At 36.6% G+C, this 19,824-nt stretch overlaps 1 protein-coding gene across 15 annotated transcripts in view; it reads right to left on the reverse strand.

The window, feature by feature from the left end:
• The window catches only part of MAGI2 (membrane associated guanylate kinase, WW and PDZ domain containing 2), a 758,260-nt gene that overhangs the window by 261,001 nt on the left and 477,435 nt on the right, over positions 1–19,824 (reverse strand). For all 15 annotated transcript variants that reach the window (XM_068669894.1, XM_068669893.1, XM_068669891.1 and 12 more), the window contains exon 4: positions 993–1,208. In XM_068669894.1, coding sequence (XP_068525995.1) covers positions 993–1,208 — 216 coding nt within the window. The remainder of the gene's footprint in view (positions 1–992; positions 1,209–19,824) is intronic.

Genomic DNA, 19,824 nt, shown 5'->3' on the forward strand with positions numbered 1-19,824 from the left:
AATCAATTGTTCCTGAATTTCTAAGTTCAGTAAAAAGAACTCAGAGTTATTTCTCAAAGAGATATAGATCTCTGAATTCTTTGATTTCCTACTTGAAGAAAAAAAATCATTTCTTAAACGTTATTTTACAGTAAAAAAATAAAGTACTGCAAAATTATGACTCTTACTAAAATATTGAGGGTTTGAGGGTGAAGCTGATTACTGCTTGGGAAAAGTTTGGACCATTGACTCATTTGATATCAGTCAATATCATCAGTATTTTCAGACCCCCCCCCCCCCCCCTTATTTTTTTTTTTTTTTTTTCCCTGAAGAATTATGATTCAAGCAGTAAAACAGCAGCTGTCTTTTAGGACAAGACATATGAAAACATTATCTGCTTCATGCAGGATCTGAAACACTGGTGAAAAGGGTACTTTCAGAGAGTATTGCCAATTAAGTTTCATTGTCACTGCCACAAATTCAGTTATGTGATGACAGCTTTACTCTAACATAGGATTTGTAAGATTTCATAATGGTATATAAAAGTTCACTTTCTAATCTAGTGAACTCTCTTGTGAGTATCACCTTTTTAGCACAAGGAAACCTGAAATACAGAGACAGGATTCATTTGATCAAACTGCAGTTCTCTAGACTCCTTTCTGTGGTCAGTGAAAAGAAATAGGCACTTTGGTTTGATTTCCTAACCCAGAAATCTGAAATAGATCACAGGAAGTGCATTCAGAAAGTAGATATTTTTCTCTTCAGGCTATAACAAGGGTTCAGGGTAACTAGCTCAGAGGCAGACACCTTTACTGTAGCTGTGGTGACTCATACCGAATGGAGGTCAAATGATTTGTTTTATGTTTGACAGGAGCCTTATCACTTCGGATTCCTGGCTGCCAGTCGTGCAAGAGCATCCTTACCTGAGTACACTCATTCTCACTGCTGAAGGAGGTAACTGTTGTCTCTGTGAATAACAGAAATACATTGCAAAGTAAGAAGGAAGAACAGACCTGGTGTTACTGTCACATCATTTCCATTGACCACAGGTCTTTCTTCCTCTTCTTCCTCCGGTGGTTCAATACCTGTCTTCTCCATATTGCTCACAGACTTATTCCTTTTACGTTTACCTTCGGCCCCAGGAGTGGCACCTGGAAGGATCTGATCTGTTACATTTAACAGTAATGGAGCTGGTTCTGCTGGAGGTTTTGGAGTGCCGTAATAGTTGTCTGAAAAGAAAAGAATAATACATAAATTCACTGAAGTTCATCTAATGCTTCTTTTTCTCTTGGTTTAGATTAATGGGATTTTGTGATATAGGATCCGGTTCATCAGCTAATATAAAAATGAGTTCAACTTTCTGTGAAGTTAAAAATTTACTGTGAAGTTATTATTTATTTATTTTTTTAAATGCCAATAGTAGTGAACATATTATGCTTAAAATATATACCATATTGACACTCTCAGAAAGTTTAACAGGGTAAATTATCATTCCTCTCACCCAAATACCCCCAAAATAGGTAGCATATTGGAGCTATTTTCTCATTTCAAACTGCTAGTTAGGACAAGTTATTTTTATAATGTTTATTCCAAATAAAAGAGTTTCTGAAGGACCAAAAGAACCATAAATGTATTGACTGTTCACCATAATATACATTTTTCATACCCCCCATATTATCTTACCCAGTTGGAAAGCAAATAATTGTTCAATGGCAGACATTTGCAGTTTTCAGTAATGCATACACTATCGTATTTTTCATTTTTGTCAAATTTTTGCTCTTCATGAGCAAACCTCCAGATTTGTAATGGTTAATGCTAATATATTTTCAAAGAAAGATGAGATCGTACTTTTTAGAGCTTAAAACTTTCTGAGAACTAAGGAATTCTTAGAAGATTTAAGGTGGCTGACATATTATCCTCTATTTCTCTCATGAAATTTCTGGTAACTTCTTTCTGCCAGAATGATTATTATTTGGATGGACCATGGTCTGATCTTATCTATCAATATATTTATGCTTGAATTTCTAGCACATCTGGTCTCAAAACTGGTTTCTTATAGACACCTCATTTTTTTTTCTCTTTGAAAATATGGTTGAAAAATTAAATATTAGCATAATTAAATAAAAGAGTATTGAAAATACTTGTGAGTCCTTTGAAGAAGTAAGCATAAAGAATAATAAAAGACATAAATATGAATACATAGTGTTAATACAAAGCTATATTTTGTCATCTGAAAATTGCATTGAAGGGCAGTGCATAATCTACTTAAAAGTAGATTTTCAGCAGTTAATATGAGAAATTCTGTCTAGCTCCAAGACACTTTTCCAAAGAAAAAAGAAAACATATTGAAGGTGTTTGTAGACCGTATGGTCATTTTTTTGTGCCATTGCGTGGCTGTCTATGACCTGTCCTCCCACGGTCTTCAAGAGGTTCTTCAGGCTAAGGGGGCTAAAACAGGGGAGCAGGGTTTGGTGTTTAAATGGGGAGGGAAATCTACATTGATTAACTTGTAAAAATGTACCTCTAAAAAATGTCAAAATCAGATCTGGTCACAGTCAAAATTCTGAGCTCTGACAGTGAAATTAGTTTTGTATTTGAGGTATTTTAAGAGTACCTGAAAACTGATGGTCTTGACTGCACTGCTAAAATGGAAGTCTACTTTCATACTTCCTTAAGAGCAATGTTATCTTTGTTGGTGAGAGGCATATCTGTAATGCTACATATTTTGAAAAAAATGGAGGTTGTCAAATCTAAAAAATTCATCCCTGACCTAAACTATTTTACTAGTCTGAAAGTGAAATTGCATCAGTCCCACAGCTGTCACAAGCTTCACAAAACCTGTCCACTGATTTCGTAAATATCAGCACAAAAATCTAAAGGTTAAAGGTCTGATGTAATACAAACTGTGGAATTAAAATTGCAGTACCTTGCCTTTTTTCACTTATTCTTAGTTTCCCATTGTGATACAAAATCTAGATCAGTAGTAATTAGAAGTAATGCTAATATTCTGAATAGTAGATAAGAGGATTGACAATAAATGATGTTTTAAATGAAGGGCATGCTTGTTCTATTTTTGGTTATTTAACACTTTTTCATTTTAACTGACTGACAGTATGCATTAGTGGGAGACAGAGACAAAAGTCATGACAAAAAATTTCCATGAATATGACATATATCAAAATATAAGATACAACAATGTACATTTAAGAGTAGGAGCTAAAGAGCATTTCATTCTTTCAGTTTCAAACAGAAAATGCAATGTAATTTCCAAATTTTGCACTGTATCATAATGTCGTATGCTCTATGATCAAGCAACCATTGATTTAAAAGTGACTTTTGCTTTATTAGTTGATTTATCTATTTTCTTAATTCAAATGTTTTCATAAGCAATGCAAATGAAAATAAGAAACTGGACCACATATATCAACATAATCGGTATATCAAAAAAAAAAAAAATGATGAAAAGAATCTGTACAGTTCCAAAGGAAAATATACACAGAATGAGAGACCCAGGCAGTTCAATGAAAGAGTAGTCATCCATTAAATAAAAATTAGAATTGATGTCAACTGTATTTTGTATCAAAAAGTGTTTCTTTGTGCCTTGAAATTCCTCATCTAAGCTTAGAGCTTAGCATTGGAGCTATGGACACCCCAACGTTGATGGTAACACGCTGGGCAAGTCATTGAAGACAGAATGTTGTAATGAGGGGAGACACTCTCATACAGCTTCAGTAAATCTGGGAGTAATGCAGAGATTAAATTTTTTAAATACTATAACTGTTGTTGCAATGATGTTTGGAAAATCTTTGATAAAAACCATTCTTTTTCATCTTGCTTGAGCAAAGGTTCAAAATGTTACTGTTGAATGTCTGATAATAAGGCATGGAAAATCAGCTTCCTGTACATGCAAAAAGCACACCAAATAAATAATTTAAATTGTGTTTATTTTTTATTTTTAAGAATTAATAAAAAATAAAGCTTACTGAAAAAAAAAAAAACATAAACTTTGTGCTTATTACTAGTCAGAAAAAACAACAACAAACAAACAAACAAACAAAAAAAAAACAACAGTTAGGAGCTTTAAGGAAAGGAACAGAGAACAAAACAAAAAAACACCTTTACAGAACTACACAAAACCACATAGTACCCTCCCTTCTGAATGTTGCCTGTTGTTCTTGTCCTTGCCTTTCAAAAATTACATGGGGGGAACTAAAGAGGGGCAATTAAAGCTTGGAACTGCTTAAATTGATTTGGAGTTTTCCGTTTGGAAAGGGGACAACTGAAGGGGGATATGGCAGATATATATAAAATCAGGAGAAACCTGGGAAAGTGCCTAGAAAACACATGCCTGGTTTCTCACTACATGAGAACAAAAGGATTCCCAATGAAATCAGCAGATTTAAAACAAGTAAAAGAAGTTTTTTGTTTTGTTTTGTTTTTGTTTGTTTTTTTTTTTCCTACACAGCATAAGAAAACATTGGCATTCGCTGACAGATGTTTCCAGTATCATAGATATGGCCAAGAAGCAACTATACAGACATAGAATCAGAAGAAAATAATAAAATAAAATAAATAAATTAATTAAAATAATAATAAAATAAAATAAAATAAAATAAAATAAAATAAAATAAAATAAAATAATAAAATAAAATAAAATAAAATAAAATAAAATAAAATAAATAAAATAAAATAAAATGAAACTCTATTAAATATAAAGGTAGAAACTCTGAATCAGGAGTTCCATATCATATGGATCACTGGAGTGGGGGTGTATCTCTGCATGCCTTTCCTGTTCTTATATTATAGGCCTTAACATCTAAAGGGGCTGACAGGTATGGAGCTACAGTTTCCTTTGGTTTGACTCAGTACAGCTGCCCTCTTACTCAGGTGTCTCCTTGCTGTACTTAAATATGTGCACATATTCTCCTGCTACCACAGCAGAAAGTCATGAGGTCAAACTGAAGCCAGCAGAGCTTAAGCTAAGCTCTTTGCGCTGGACCTGACTAAAAGCCTTCATGCAGACAGGCAGTGCAGAATGAGTATTTAATTGCAGAAAAGCCACCACTGTTTAATCTATCTTGCTGCTGTGCCTGATTGTCTCAGTGCTCGCAGCCTATTTCCAAGTGCAGCTGAACACTAAAGACGGTCTAACCTAACCTGTTTGACTTTTCTGCTGAAATGGCTTGGAAGCCATAGCACAGTTACAGTTACCAAGTACTGCTTGCTACCCCTAAGCTGTATGAAAAGATCTCCTTGATTCTGCAAAGAAGAAGTCAGGTAAAATTACTGGGGAGGTTAGCCCTGATGACAGAGATCAGATCAGAAAGTCAAGAGCAGCACAAAAAGGAGTAAATTAAGAGGTCAACACAACTATATTTTTTCTTAACCTGAGCACACCTATGTCAGGGAGTAGTAAAACTTTTGTTTTATTGAAAAAGTGTTTGATGATGGAGTAATGGGTTTGAACTTGTTTCCTGAGAAATGGTAAGTCCTTTTGGAAAGAAGAAATGCTTTGGGATGATAGTACAGAAGAAGAAGAATCATCATGCTGATATGATACCAAGACTCAGTTCCAGTGATGTTCGCTATACTGCAACACCAAGTGGGACATTCCACTTTTCTTCCTCCTGCATGGTGTGTCCCTGGGGAAAGGAGGGGAAGGAGGTCTTTTTGCCAGGTCTGCATTTCTGTCCAGGTACTGGCCAGCCTGAGTCATCAGGCTTTGTAGGAATGGCAATATTACTAGGAGAGCTCTTGTCTCCTGAAGCTTCACTAGTCTCATTTAATAAATGAAAAATTTTAGTATAAAAACTAAGTGTGGTGAAAAGCTAAAGATGTTGCCAGGGAGCTAGGATATTATAGCAAGAATGAATGATCAGACAGAGAATGAGAGTTGTGGCAGATCAAAATGCTTTTAATATGAATATTTCCAACTCTGGTGTGACTCAGATTCCTAGCCCAGAATGAGATACACATTTATTTTCACACTCATTTTAAGAGTGGGATGAAACAATACCCAGCTACAAATACACCCCAACTTCTGCTTATTCAGTATCTTCATTTAGATTGATATTTCTGTACTGTTTATACAACTTTCAGTTGCTGGAGTATCAGTCAAAATGGTGTGAGTCAGCCACAATAATATGAAAGACAAACCTTATTTTTCAGTTATTAGAACAGTAACTGCAAATGTGATGAACTCTCTTCATATTGCTTTTGTGGTCATTGACTAGTGATACTAAACTTAGGGGAAAGTACTCTACATTTGATATTTAACAGCTCACTAACAAATACACATGAAAAACAACCAATTGCAATGGTACACAGTTTGAATAGGCAAAATTAGCCTGATTTTTAATTAAAAAATAATAAATGCAAATATTACTGAATTCAAAGATGACAGCTGCATATGTTAATGACTAGAGGCCTGTTGCATATATCAACAAGCACCTTTTTGATTGTAACCTATAATGAAGGTGTCTGAACACCACCTAAGCACTAGTAAAACTCTAACAAAACAATCTGATTGTGGAAGCAAATGTGCAACATTAACAATGAAAAGAGATTTAATAACAATTTCTCCATCTGTAGTAGCCCATAGTCTGCAAGCCCTGGGAGGTCAAGCTTGAGTCTTCTCTAGTCTGAAGCCCAGGCATTGAGCTTTCTTTGAATGCAAGTCTAAGCATATGGGTCTTGCAATCTCTAGAAGACAGAAGGAATGAATGCCTGTGTTTTTGGTACTGCTTAGGGTAGGCCCAACATACTGGCAGTATAACCAGCAGGGTAAGATTATGCATGGTTGGTAGTCTCTCGAACTTTGTAGTAAATTTTCACAGCCAAGGTGAATGAGTTGCAGAAACCTGCCTTGAAGGGTTTAGTATCTCTGTAAAACACATCTTGAAGACAAGAACAATTCCTTAAATGCAGGCACTATGGACCTCCTGAGCTCTGTGTGCAGACCTCCAGGGGCCAACAATGTGGCATCACCATGCTCTCACTTCACTGCACTGTCAGATCTACACATTACTTTAATATGGAAGTAGGCAGGTTTATTCTACTTTTGAAAACTACTTTAGGTCCAATCAATCTGCATATTATTCATATGAAATTATTTTATTCTAATGTTTAAAGTCATCTGTGCATGCCATTTAGACATGGCATAAAACATGCTCTGCAGTACAAATACAGAATATTTTAAAACTAAAAAAAAAAAAAAAGCTCTCTCTCAAAATTCTTACAACCACCTTATAAGATTCCCAAAGAGGAAAACAGTACATAGACATTGTTAAAATATAATTAGTGATGTATTTTAACAAAATTCAAGACAATTACCACCTCCTTAAGGAAGCCTTGCAAACTTCTTTTCACCCACTCACCTTGAGTGAGTAATTTATTTTGACTGCTGACTATACTATAATTAGGGCTTTTTTAATCACAGTTCTAAGGTTGGGTGAGTAGATTTTGTTCGTGGGCTCATACATTTTCATGATGGTTTTGCAATGCTGGTTGATGGCTCAAAGAGTTGCATAACTCCTAGTGTCGATGCTAAAGTGGAATTCAAAAATAAAACCTTAAAAAACCTTTTCATTTTAGATTCTCATTTGTATTATTTTTGCTCATGATGTTTGTGACATTAAGATGTTAAAGAGGCAAGAAAAGGTATTAGTCCAGACCTCTCAGGTTTTAAGAAAACAAAAATTATTGTTAAATATAGGTATAAGGTTTTAGTTTTCAAAACAATCTCTTAATTTCTAAACTGCAAAGTTAAACTTTGCAGTTAACCTTCAGTTTCTTTACTTTCAGCCAGAGACTGAAGAGTCCTAAGAAGTCTTTTCCCTAGTTTTTTCAACCAAGCCTTTGAATCCAGATTGCTTTAGATCAGTTCTCTAAGCCTTACTGTTACATTAACGTCTGAATTAAAAATACAAATTAAAATTTATTTACTTTGGGAGTACTGTCAGAATGAGTTATACATGATATACAGAACTAATTCCATACTTGTTGGATGTATAACCCCCCAGGGCTACATTTTATAAAATCTGTTTTTCATCCTTGCTGTTTTCTAACTGTATTGGGCTTTTGCTAGCACCAAAGCTACTCAAAAGAAATATTTTCCGGAGAACTCAGGGTTCTTTCAGAAAAAAAAAAAAAAAAAAGGTCAGTATTAAGGAAATGGGGTGTCTGTATCACCCCATTCATTCCTTATGAACACATTAACATTTTAAGGCAAGGGCTGGCCAGCTGTTTCCGAGACAGGGAGATTTTGGATGACTTGTATTGCTGTGACTCTTCCCCAGGCAGAGTTCTCATTTAGGTTGGTCTCTTCAGCTTCTGCTAGGCATTAGCCAGATATGCTAACTTCTGTGTCAACTAATGACATTTTAATAACTGGCTTCAGGATTGTCTATTCATCTACATTAAAATTAAATCACTAATTATAGCTGCAGATTTTTGCCCAAGAGTGTTCTGGCCCCCAAGGAATGCAATAGCAGAGGAAGTTTCTAAATTCTAAATACAGGAGCAGAGACAGCCGGGCTGTCAAAACTTCCAAGACTGGCTCCTCATCTTCTCTTGCTACAGGACCCTAGCTGCCCCCTGTAAGAACCCATTTTTTTTCCAGACAGACTGTAAAAGTAAGAACATGTGAATCTGTTAGAATTTCTTAATTAGCATTTTTCATAATAAATATTAGTAGCAAATCAATTCTTGTTTCCTTAAGATACTGATAGAGTATATCAGATCTCTTTAGGGGACATAAAATTAAGACATACAAAGTGAAAATGCTTTTTTATTTTTATTTTTTTTAGTAAATATTTTCCTTGGGGAAACCACTCAATGCCTCTCAGAGAGCTTGAACTCCTAAGTTTTCTCCATCTTTGTTTCTATAGTTTCATTTTATGTAGCTTCTTCTTCTTTTGACTAAAGTATTTATTTATTTATTTAGACTTATAAGAATTTTTTTTTCCTATACATATTCTGCATTCCTCAAATTTGTTCCTGAATCTCTTAGATGTCCACAGCAGCTCATCTACAAATGTAGGAACATAACATTCTGTCTAAAAGTTCAAGAAGGAAGTAGAAAGAACAATTTCACCCTTACAGATACTGCTTTATAAGATACTGCTTGGAGTTTTTTTCATCATTTCTTTAATTTCTTCCAAGAACAAACCATGTAAACAAAAACAACTCTCTTGAGCACAAAATCTCTCACAGTTGGGAAATAATACTTTTCCCATCAGACCTGGTAATCCCGTGGGCTAAAGGTGTAAATATATTTCAGATAAAGTAACCATAAACCATCTTGTGTTAAGTTCAGGTGGAGTTGGCTATGGAAGAGGAACAGGCTTGTTTTAAGATTCCTCAAAAATTAAGGTCCTGACCTTCATTCTCCCAAATATTCTTCAAGTTTGTATTTTCCTCTGAGAAGCAGAACAAATCAATTTTAAATAATGGCCTAGAAGAGAGGTGACTGTTTATAAGATGCTGTAGTGTGCTGTGTGCACTGCACATCACAGATCTCCCAATAACCAGCAAATATAAAGTGACCTTTAACTCCCTTGTTTTGATTTTACACTTAGCACAGCATAACAGAAGTGAAAGATCTAGATAAAACTCCTTAAAGGTCTACTCTCATTTATTTAAGGAAAATAATGGACAAAGGAAAAGGAATTAATAATTAATACAGAAGTATGTTTGGATTTTAAAAGCAAGAATCACAGAGGTATGAATGCAGGATACTGGAACAAGATGGTGCAACAGTTTAGCTCAATTCATAGATTAGTAACATAATTCTTTTTTTCCTGTATTTTGTACATTTTAAAGCAATATTGTCGTCTGACTTCATCTTCTAAAAGGTGATGCTAATGTTAACCTAAAACCTCCATTTTCCCATGAAGATACATGGTTGAATTTATAAACAGTATACTTGCTGAAGCAGTTGAGCAGAAGTATCAATATACTTCATACAAAACATATCTTTTTGTTATAAGCTATTTGTTATCTGGATTCAGCCCTCTAGTAGTCACTTGCTGTTGTGTCTGATCACCAAGTGAAAAGAGAGGGTGGGTTCGTTTTACTTTTGCTGCTTAAAAGTTAGGTATCTATTCTAAAGTAACCAACTATCTCAACCCACCTGCCCTAGGTTGTGACCTTAAGGGGGATGAATTGACCTCTGGAAGTGTACACAGTTTTGATTGCTGGCCTTACAAAAAGGTCCAGACACCTTTTAGATGGCTAGTGACAAGGATTATGGATAATGATAATGGATAAGGATATGGACAAGGATAATGATAATGATAAGGCCAAGGATTAAGGCCTTTCATGACCAAAGATCCCAATGTACCCAATCATCTTATTGCTTCCTGTCACCATTTAAAAATTTAGCTTTATCAATCTATGAGATTGTCTACTCCCCTTGAATTCTGATTTTGTAGAATTCATACATTATTTCTAAGGTTCTTGTAAAAGTCCTTTGACATATTAGGGAACAGCTTGCAGCAGAGAGCCTCCTCTTTGACAGTAGAGCCTGCATGGTTTGACATCCTTACAAATGATCTGGAGAAGAAATGTGAGGAAGAGACTAAGAGCATTTCTTGACAGTTTTGTTTAACTTTGTGCCACAGAACTGGATATTTCTGTTGCTTCAAAAAGACTAAAAAGGAAGAAAGAGTTTGAAAGTGTATGGGATATCATCATTTATTCTTGGCAAATACAAATCAGGAAACCATGGGCTTGAAACATGACTATCCATTCTAGAAAGATACTGGCATTACTACAGACAGCTTGCTACACAGAGGCAGTTTTCTCCTCCTAAATAAAAGCAAAGCCAGAACTGTAAACTAGTAGCAGCTTGTGGAAGGAATGGAACAATATGTAATGCAAACACTCAATAATGTGTTTAAGAGCATTACTGCATACAGTGTGGTAGTGGTACTTTTAAGGAAAAAACAACCAACCAACCAAAAAAAGAAACAAAAAACAACAAGCAAACAACAACAACAACAACAACAACAAAAGACGTTCTGAGAAAAGCAAAGGAAGTTATAAACTCCCTATGATAAAAGCAAAATTTATTTCAGTTGTTTATGCAATAAAGTGACAAACAGGAAAGGATATGCTAAAAGTAAATAATACAAAGAATATATAAAAGTCAAGGTAAGAAACTGAAGCTCAGAGGAAAGTAACACTTTCATGCAAAATATAATTACACTGTACAAATTCTGAAGATTTCCCGATCAAGTTTTGAGTCAAAAATGGGAATGAGTTTCAAGAAAATTCAGTTACTATATCATATATTTTTGAGAAATTACTCCCATGTTATACATGTATTAATCTATGGTTCCTAAAAAACTATCTGAGAATTCTCTGTGTAGGATTCCTGAACAGGGACTCATGAAAACTTACTTTAAAATGTGTACCGTAGAGGTCTTACAGTCCTGAAAACTACCATATCTGTCTTTTGCATGAGACAAGATGCTAGATTAATCCTCTCCAGGTTTGACTAGTCCTATGTTTCACTTTTTATAGGAATTTAGGTTTATCTTAAAAGGCTGCATTTACAACTTCACAGTAGCATTTTTGTTGTCTCCAACTTCCTTTTGACAATCTCAAGGAAACACTCTAGACTTGATTTTGTCCTATATTTTCTTTAAAGTTGTATTTTGAGGAGAAAAAAAAATCCTCAGTTTTTGTATTTCTTTATTCAAGCTGCTGCTGGAGAATGCTATCTTTGTGTTATGTGCCTAAGAAGGCAACTGCAGATTGTCTTGGATAAACGTCTTGCACATGCAGATTAGAAACAAGCAAATAGGTATTGGGGAATGGCATGATACGTATTTCCTGCTGTCAGTTCATCATATGGTTGCAGAAGAACAAAGCAGGTAAGGAAGTAGTCCAGGATTCTCTAATGAACAAACTTGGCCACACTAAAGTCTTGAACTTGACCACACTTAAGTCTTCTCACTCCTAAACTATATAACTGAGCCACTTTTGGCTTGTTCTTCTTTAGGCACCACAAACTGTTGGTCTCATAATGTCATTCTTCCCATAGAAGGAAAGAAGGGTCACCTTCATCTGGTACCTAGGGAGCTCTTTATGGAGTGCAGTGTGAGAGACTAAATAACCCCTTGCCTTCTATTGTCTTATTGATTTGGCCACAAGGCTAAATGAAAAGTGGCTACAAGGCTATGGAGAAAGTACCATCACAGTGAGAGACTGATTACGTTGCCATGTGACAAGCTAATGTTACATGTTCTCTGAGCATGGATAAGATTGCTGTGGAAATGTGTGGCATAAAGGTACTTCCCACTCATTTCTCAACCATGTTAGACTTTAGGGAGAAATAGACACTTTACTCCCAAGGCCAAGGAGATTTCCCCTCAAATAACTGGGGAAATGCAAAAGCTGTAAGTACAGAATATATTAAGTGTTAAGTGTCGATGGTCCAAATTTTGCTCTTACTTTATGCTAGAAATATACCAACCGAATAGATTTTACACCAGTGAGAGCAGTGTATACAAATTATCAGTAGTGGAAATAAGGAATGTTAAAACAGTACCAGATCAATCACTTTGTCTTTCTAAGACAACACCTAACAGTTGCCTGAAGGCAATTAGACAAATAATTACAAATAGAGCTAGAGAGAAAAAATTCACCAAGTTGACTATTTAAGTAATTTCAACTGGAAAAAAAAAAAAAAAAAAAAAAAAAAAAAAAAAAAAAAAGTAGCAATGGTTGAAAAATCTGGCCTATGTCTTTTTTTTTTTTCCTCTTTTTTTTTCCTCTTTTTTTTTTTTTTTTTTTCTCTGTCAAGGACAGCCAAATGTTTTTGATATGTGGTCTGCACAGTCATTACAGATTGAAGCCAACATGCACAACTGTCCAAATATTTCTTATCTGTCTCTTTCTCATTGACACACTGCATTGCCCTAGGCTACTTTTTGTTGGCTGTCCTTGGTTTGCTTGCTTGTTTCATTTCTGATCCTAAAATCCTGTTCTGGAGTAAAAGACCTTTCTACTTTGTCATGGATACCTCTCAACTCTGGCCTACGAGCCAGTGAAGCAACAAAGGGAATTAAATGCAAAGAACATCTGTCTCTGTGTGTTTTTAGTTTTTGAACACTGCACCTGAGAAAAATTCCCAGGTAATGCTAAGTGCTAATCAGGTCCTGAGGAAAAGCCAAAGGGTAGTCTGCAGTGCACTACGAGGAAATTGCTGTTAGTTGAGTATATGCAAATTCTTTAGTTAAAATATGCATCTGCAAGTGAAAAAATCTTTCACTCTGTAACAACACTATGTTTTATATGCTGCTACAATTGTAGATATTCCTGCTGTGAAAAAAAAATAATAAATTATAATTTCAGATTTTAAGTGTATGAAATGGATTATTTTTTCAATTATAGCAAGACCTATGTAGAAGACCTGTATTTTCCAGGAACTTTATTATGCCACGTAACTACTCCCTTACAACTACAGATATCAAAGATCTGATTCTCTGTCCACAATACCAAAAATCAAATATTTCCAGTGAAGCTAATGGATTTACAGTGTTATGAAAGAGAAGCAAAGTTCAAGCATTTAAGAACTGCAGTTCTGTGAAACAAAGTTTGTTTTTGGTGATACTTGAGTGATTGCTTATGACAGAATTCACCACATTTACTCTTGTAAATGGCAAATAATTTCTCTTTAATTTTCATTCTGGAAAGAAAATGGCTTGGGAAGAGTCACAAAGTAATAACAACCTTGAGCACTTACACAACACTTCACATTTCAAACTGCTTCAGAAGTATAAACCAATTAAGCTGTCTTTATGATTTATGCTAAGGGAGACAAGAAATATATAAACAAAGTCAAACAGATGCAGGGCTCCAAACTGCAGTTCTGTGAATCACAGAAGGAGCTTAGGGATGCAGAGCACAAGGGACTGGCCTAATGCTAGGCAGAGGAAGATAAAATCATGGAACAGACTGAGTAATAACTAATATGTTATTATCTAGTTACTGGTGTATGGTCACTTTCCATATGCAACAGAGAACACTTAAGTACACCACTTGGCTAAATAAGCATTATTAGCCGTGCCTTTCATCACCACAAACATCTATCGCTCATTAGCTCATTAATGACTTTCTTGAGATATCTGATTTACAATGCAATCACCCCTAGTAGATCTGTCTAAATTGATAACCAAAGGGCAATTAAAATCTTTGCCCACACCAGACCATTAGATGATTTAAGGAGAAATATCTATGCTACTGGTTTCTTTTAAAAGTATGTTGTTAACATTAGGAGCATAAATGTTAATTAGAGTAATGACTTCATTCAGCAATTTCTTTTCTACAGGGCCATTTGGATCAGAATCAGGCTCCTCTGTTTGAAAGGGCAAGTTCTTTTTAATTAGGACAGCTACTCCATTGGCACTAGCAATAAACAAGGAAAGAGATAAAGGTCTAACCCACCAGGATTTTTCCATTTTTTTGTTTCTGTGTAGCATTCACCATTACAGAAAACTCAGTTTTACTCAGAAAAAAAAAGAAAGAAAAAAAAATAAATAAATAAAGTCCTCCCTCGTTCTTTTAATGTTAAAGTCCATCTTTTACAAACATATATTTGCAGCCCAGATATACTCATATAGTCATTTCTGAGATACATTTTCCTCCTTGCATGCTTGAGTGAGCAGAGCAGTAGCTTTAGGTCATTGCTATTCTATTGGATCATCCCCCTAAGGCAGGGGTTTGTGCCAGAGTAAGACTAGTTAAGAAAAAGCTTCAAAGAGTATTTAATTTCAAGCCTGCTCTGCTTTTGTACATCTTTCACCCTTCAATCATGCTCTGACCCTGCCTATGCACAAGCATGCAACTGGGAGAGGACAGGCTGCTCTTAGCAACAGTGATGCCCAATGCCTTGATGTCTTGCCTAGTGCTGACTTGAGCTTCAAAGCAAGGGGGTTCTGATTTAAACCTGGAGAAATCAGCACAGGAACAGAGAGATATAGAAAAAAAAAAAGAAGCATGAGAAAAGATAAGAGTAGACACTTCTGCACTGGAAAGGTAGGAAACCTTTCTCCTCAGCATTCTTGCCTGGACCAGAAAAGGCCTTATAAATTGCCACTTCCCTCTCAAAAGGCAAGATACATTATCACAGAGGAGTTTGGTTTCTCATCAGTTCAGTTCCTAGCAATATTTCTTAACTCTGCCCCTTTAGGTGCTGAGCATCTGTATGCACTGTGCATATGCAATTAGAGCTATTAGTGCCAGAGTCTTGAGTCATCACTATGATAAAGGTGTCAAACAAGCAATGATGGGACAAGAAGGGATGAACCCACCAAGGCATAACAAGAGTTGTCTATAAAGGAACCATCTTCAACATGGTACCAGTGATTCTCTAGTAAAAGGCAAAGACTGCGTTTCATGACAGAGGGCAGTGAAGAGGCTGCAGTTACATGGTTACTTCACCTGCCAGAGCAGGAGGGTGCAAAGGCTGACCTTGATAATCTCAGAGGTTTTGAAGCACCATGTTTCTGCAGGTTCTGAGACTCACACGTGTCACACTCCTGTCTCAGTATGAGTGAAGGGTAAGAAGGACTAGACATGACTGGGACTAGGCATGGGAGTCAGTCATCAACTGGCTGATAGGAACAAAGTCCTTCTGTGGTCTAGTGCTTGTCCACAAGCTTGTGGCCAATTTATGTGTGCAAAAGCATGATGTATAGTCTCTTACAGAAAGTAAAAACTAGAAGACACATTGGAAAGTAAAGCAACTCATGCAACCAGATGTGTGCATGTGTATATACACAAACGGTAACAATGTCATGGTCAGGTGAGTTTTCTCATGCACCCATATGAGTGAGAGTTTTGAAAGAATTTCTTAGTTTGTTCCTATCCTGGTCACTATGCCAGTGGGAATATGCAGAGGCCCTCAATAAGCAATTTATTTGGACAATGCAAATAGTTTCTTCCTAAGATGAAACAGCAAGAAATTCTGTTTTACCCTGACATAGACGCAGAACAGAATTACTGAAGTCAATATTTTTAATCCTATATATGACAACAAAGCTGCATATTTATGACAACAATATATTCTTTGCTTTTACTTATGGCCAGCTAACACTTGGTCTGACTTGTTTGTACTAAACACAATAATGATAGCCCTGATTTGTAGAAATGAATCATTAGTATGAAGTGGGACAAATTCTGCTCAGTTCTAAAGAGCTGTGATGGTATTATGGCCAGTTATTACAGCTTAACTTGAACCAGTATGTCTAAACTTCAAAGCTTACTGAATTACAGATTTGCCATGATGAAGCTACTACAAGGGACAGCACAATGACAAGGTGATACAGACATTGTGCCTGCAAGGGCACTATGTACATTCTAGACAATATTTATAGTAAAGGTAAGGAATATGTACTTTCTACTATAAAATAACTCAATGGTGTAAGCCTTGCTTTAAGTAGTTCATGGTGTCAGAAAATCAAAGGTGACAGGGGCATAGAGAATGCACAGGAATGAGATCCTCAGAAGAAAAGCAAGATCAGATGGTTACTGAGCAAGCTGCAATGAAAAACAGAGCTACTACTGTCCGTTTTGATTTTGAAGCTGCATGTCCCACATTAAAAGTGACATTGAGAATGATCCAAAAAGTTTCTGCTATGTGCCATTAAAGTGCTATATTAGCAGCTACTTCAGTAGTAGATCCCTACAACAAAGCTTTTTTATTTCCTTTGGAGATGCTGAATTTCTATGCACATTTTCTGTCCAGAAGAGCTAAATTTACAGCTTTTACAGATGTCATTAACACTATATTCACACTAACTTGGGTCAGCCAGACCTATTTCTGTGTAAAGTTCCTGAAATAGCTTTAGGACTGCAGCAGTGTTGCAAGTCTTGAACAAAAAATTTGAGTCTAATGGAAGTTGTACCTGAATCCCATTCCTCATCATTGCCCCGTTACTGGAGCATCATTCTTATTGATAGTTCATGCAGATGCTCCTAGCTGATTTTTGTCTAAAGCAGACTTTAGGGAAGTCAAGTATAAACTGCTCTGCTCGCAGATGAATGGGAACTATGGGAAAGAGAGGAGTAGGAGAAGGCAACTGAGCTGCCAAGGTGACTGGTTCCTCTGGTAACATCTGGTGCCAGGGAAGATGTCTGTCATAGAGTCATAGAATCATTAAGGTTGGAAAAGACCCCCAAGATCATCTGGTCCAACTGTCTCCACACCAACAATATTACCCACTAAACCATGTCCCTATGTATCACATCCAACCCAAGGATTATTACTCCACCACCTCCCTGGGCAACCAGTTCCAATGCCTGACTACTCTTTCTGAGAAGAAATATCTCCTAATTTCCAATCTAAACCTCCCCTCGTGCAATTGGAGGCCATTCCCTCTTGTCCCATTGCTAGTTATCTGTAAGAAGAGGCTGATCCCCAGCTCCCCACAACCTCTTTTCAGGGAGTTTTAGAGAGCAATAAGGTCTCCGCTAAGCCTCCTCTTCTCCAGAAACAACAATCTCAGTTCCCTCAGCTGCTCCTCACAGGACTTGTGTTGCAGGCCCTTCACCAGCTTTGTAGCCCTTCTCTGGATATGCTCCAGAGCCTTGAAGTCTTTCTTGTAGTGAGTTCTGAACACAGAACTTGAGGTGTGACCTCACCAGAGCAGAGTGCAGGGGGACAATTACTTCCTTGGTCCTGCTGGCTACACTATTCCTGATACAAGCCAGGATGTCTTTGGCCTTCTTGGCCACCTGGGCACACTGCTGGCTCATGTTCAGGTGAGCATTGACCAACACACCCAGATCCTTTTCCTCTGCACATCTTTTGAACCACTCTGCCCCAAGCCTGTAGCATGGGGTTGTTGTGACCAAACTGTAGGAACCAGCACTTAGCCACATTAAACCTCATCCTATTGGCCTCTGCTCATCAACCTATCCTGTCCAGGTCCCTCTGCAGGGCCTTCCTACACTCCATTAGATCGACAGGTCCCCCCAACTTGGTGTCATCTGCAAACTTACTGAGGGTGCACTCAATTCGCTCATCCAAGTCATCAGTAAAAATATTAAAGAGGATCATCTGATTGTATACATTTAAAAAAAATAAAATGTCTATTTTCTTTAAAAAATATTTTTGATTCTATTTACATTATTTTGGTGAAGAAATGTCTTCATGGAAGCTTTTGAACTAAATCTAGTCTGTTATTTATGTAGTTGTCAGTTACCAATGGAGAACGTCAAATAGCAGGTTACACATACTAATAGCCACTTTCTATCTTCCTTCCCTTTTTTCTTACCTCTCCAGACATAACTCACATTAGATGAAACTAAAAAGTTAACATGCATAACTATTTTTGAAGAGGAAAGCCAGCAGATATTTGTCATATTTGTCATTCAGCTGATTAAATTTTAATTTAATTAAAAATTTGTTGAACTGAAAACTTTTTATCTTTATTTATTTATTTATTTATTTATTTATTTATTTATTTTCCCCAGGGAAAGGAAAAACAGTGAGATCCTAAGTTTTATTAAAACTACACCTAAGATTCCGTATGTTCTCATCCCAATATTTTTTCTTTCTAACTCAAGCAGATTACAGCCTCTTAGCTGTTTTATTATTAAAAAATTCTAATTAAATTGAAGAAACTTCTGAGTCTATTGGTACCCATAAACCTAATCATTATTCTACTATCTACTAGAACATTTTCTAGTCCTTTCAAACTCAGTCACAAGCATTTACCTACTCAGTTTGAAAACAGCTTTGGAGTTGGGGGTGGGGGTGCTGCTCAACGACTGGCTGGGCGTTGGTCAGCAGGTGGTGAGCAATTTCATTGTACATCACTTGCTATGTGCATTCTTTTATCATAATTATTATTATTAATTATCCCTTCCTTTTCCATCCTATTAAACTGTCTTTATCTCAACTCCAGAAGTTGTTTTTTTTTGTTGTTGTTTGATCTGCACACCCCCACCCCTCAGTTCTCTCTCCTATGTAGGGTGGAGGAAGGGAGTGAATGGTTATGTGGTGCTTAGCTGCCTCCCAGGTTAAACTATAACAGCAACTCACAATTGTTTCCTATACACAGCATGAATTCTTATTTTTTAAAAATTGATAGTTATTTAAGCTAACTGAAAATGGAGTGATTTCCAGGCCAATGATGTTCTGTGCAGAGTGGACTGGGGCAGAACAACAAGAAAATCAGGGGGAACTTTTTAACAGATGAAGAGGCCAATGCACTGCACAACTATAATACACCAGAAGCCTCTGGCACTTGCTGTTGTGATGGGAAGGTACTGCTCTGATAATGCTTTTCAGCATTATAAAATTAGACAGTGATCCAATGTTCTTTGTGTCACAGAATGAAGATTTTAAATGGATATTTTATATTTATAGAGTAAACAGACGGTGTGTCCTCCTGGGACAGCCCGGTTATAGAATTTCTAAGCAGCCAAAATCCCATGTGCATGTGGCCCACGTGCTGTGCAATACCCAAGCAAAGTGTCTGCATCAGCACTGGGTGTGCATACACCCGCACAGGCTCCTGGCACACAGCAGTGCCCCCAGATGCTGGCTGCAGTGCCATGGGACATGCCAGTGCCTCACACATTGCCTCCCGGGAGTAACTCATTAACAGTGCCCCAACACTGAGGAGCTCTTCATGCGCAAAACTGGCCGACCCATAATGTCACATTGGCAGCAGCATGTTGGGAATGCCAAAGCTATTAGATAGCCCCATCTGCTGCAAATGCTGAGGATGCCAGAAATAGCTTCACTCATGAGACTATGCTACAGAACTGTGCCAGGCAAGTCACAACTTATGACCTGCATTTGGAGAGAAAAAGAATTCCTACTAT

This window comes from Anas acuta, chromosome 1 (assembly GCF_963932015.1).
Source record: "Anas acuta chromosome 1, bAnaAcu1.1, whole genome shotgun sequence".
Taxonomy (NCBI): domain Eukaryota; kingdom Metazoa; phylum Chordata; class Aves; order Anseriformes; family Anatidae; genus Anas; species Anas acuta.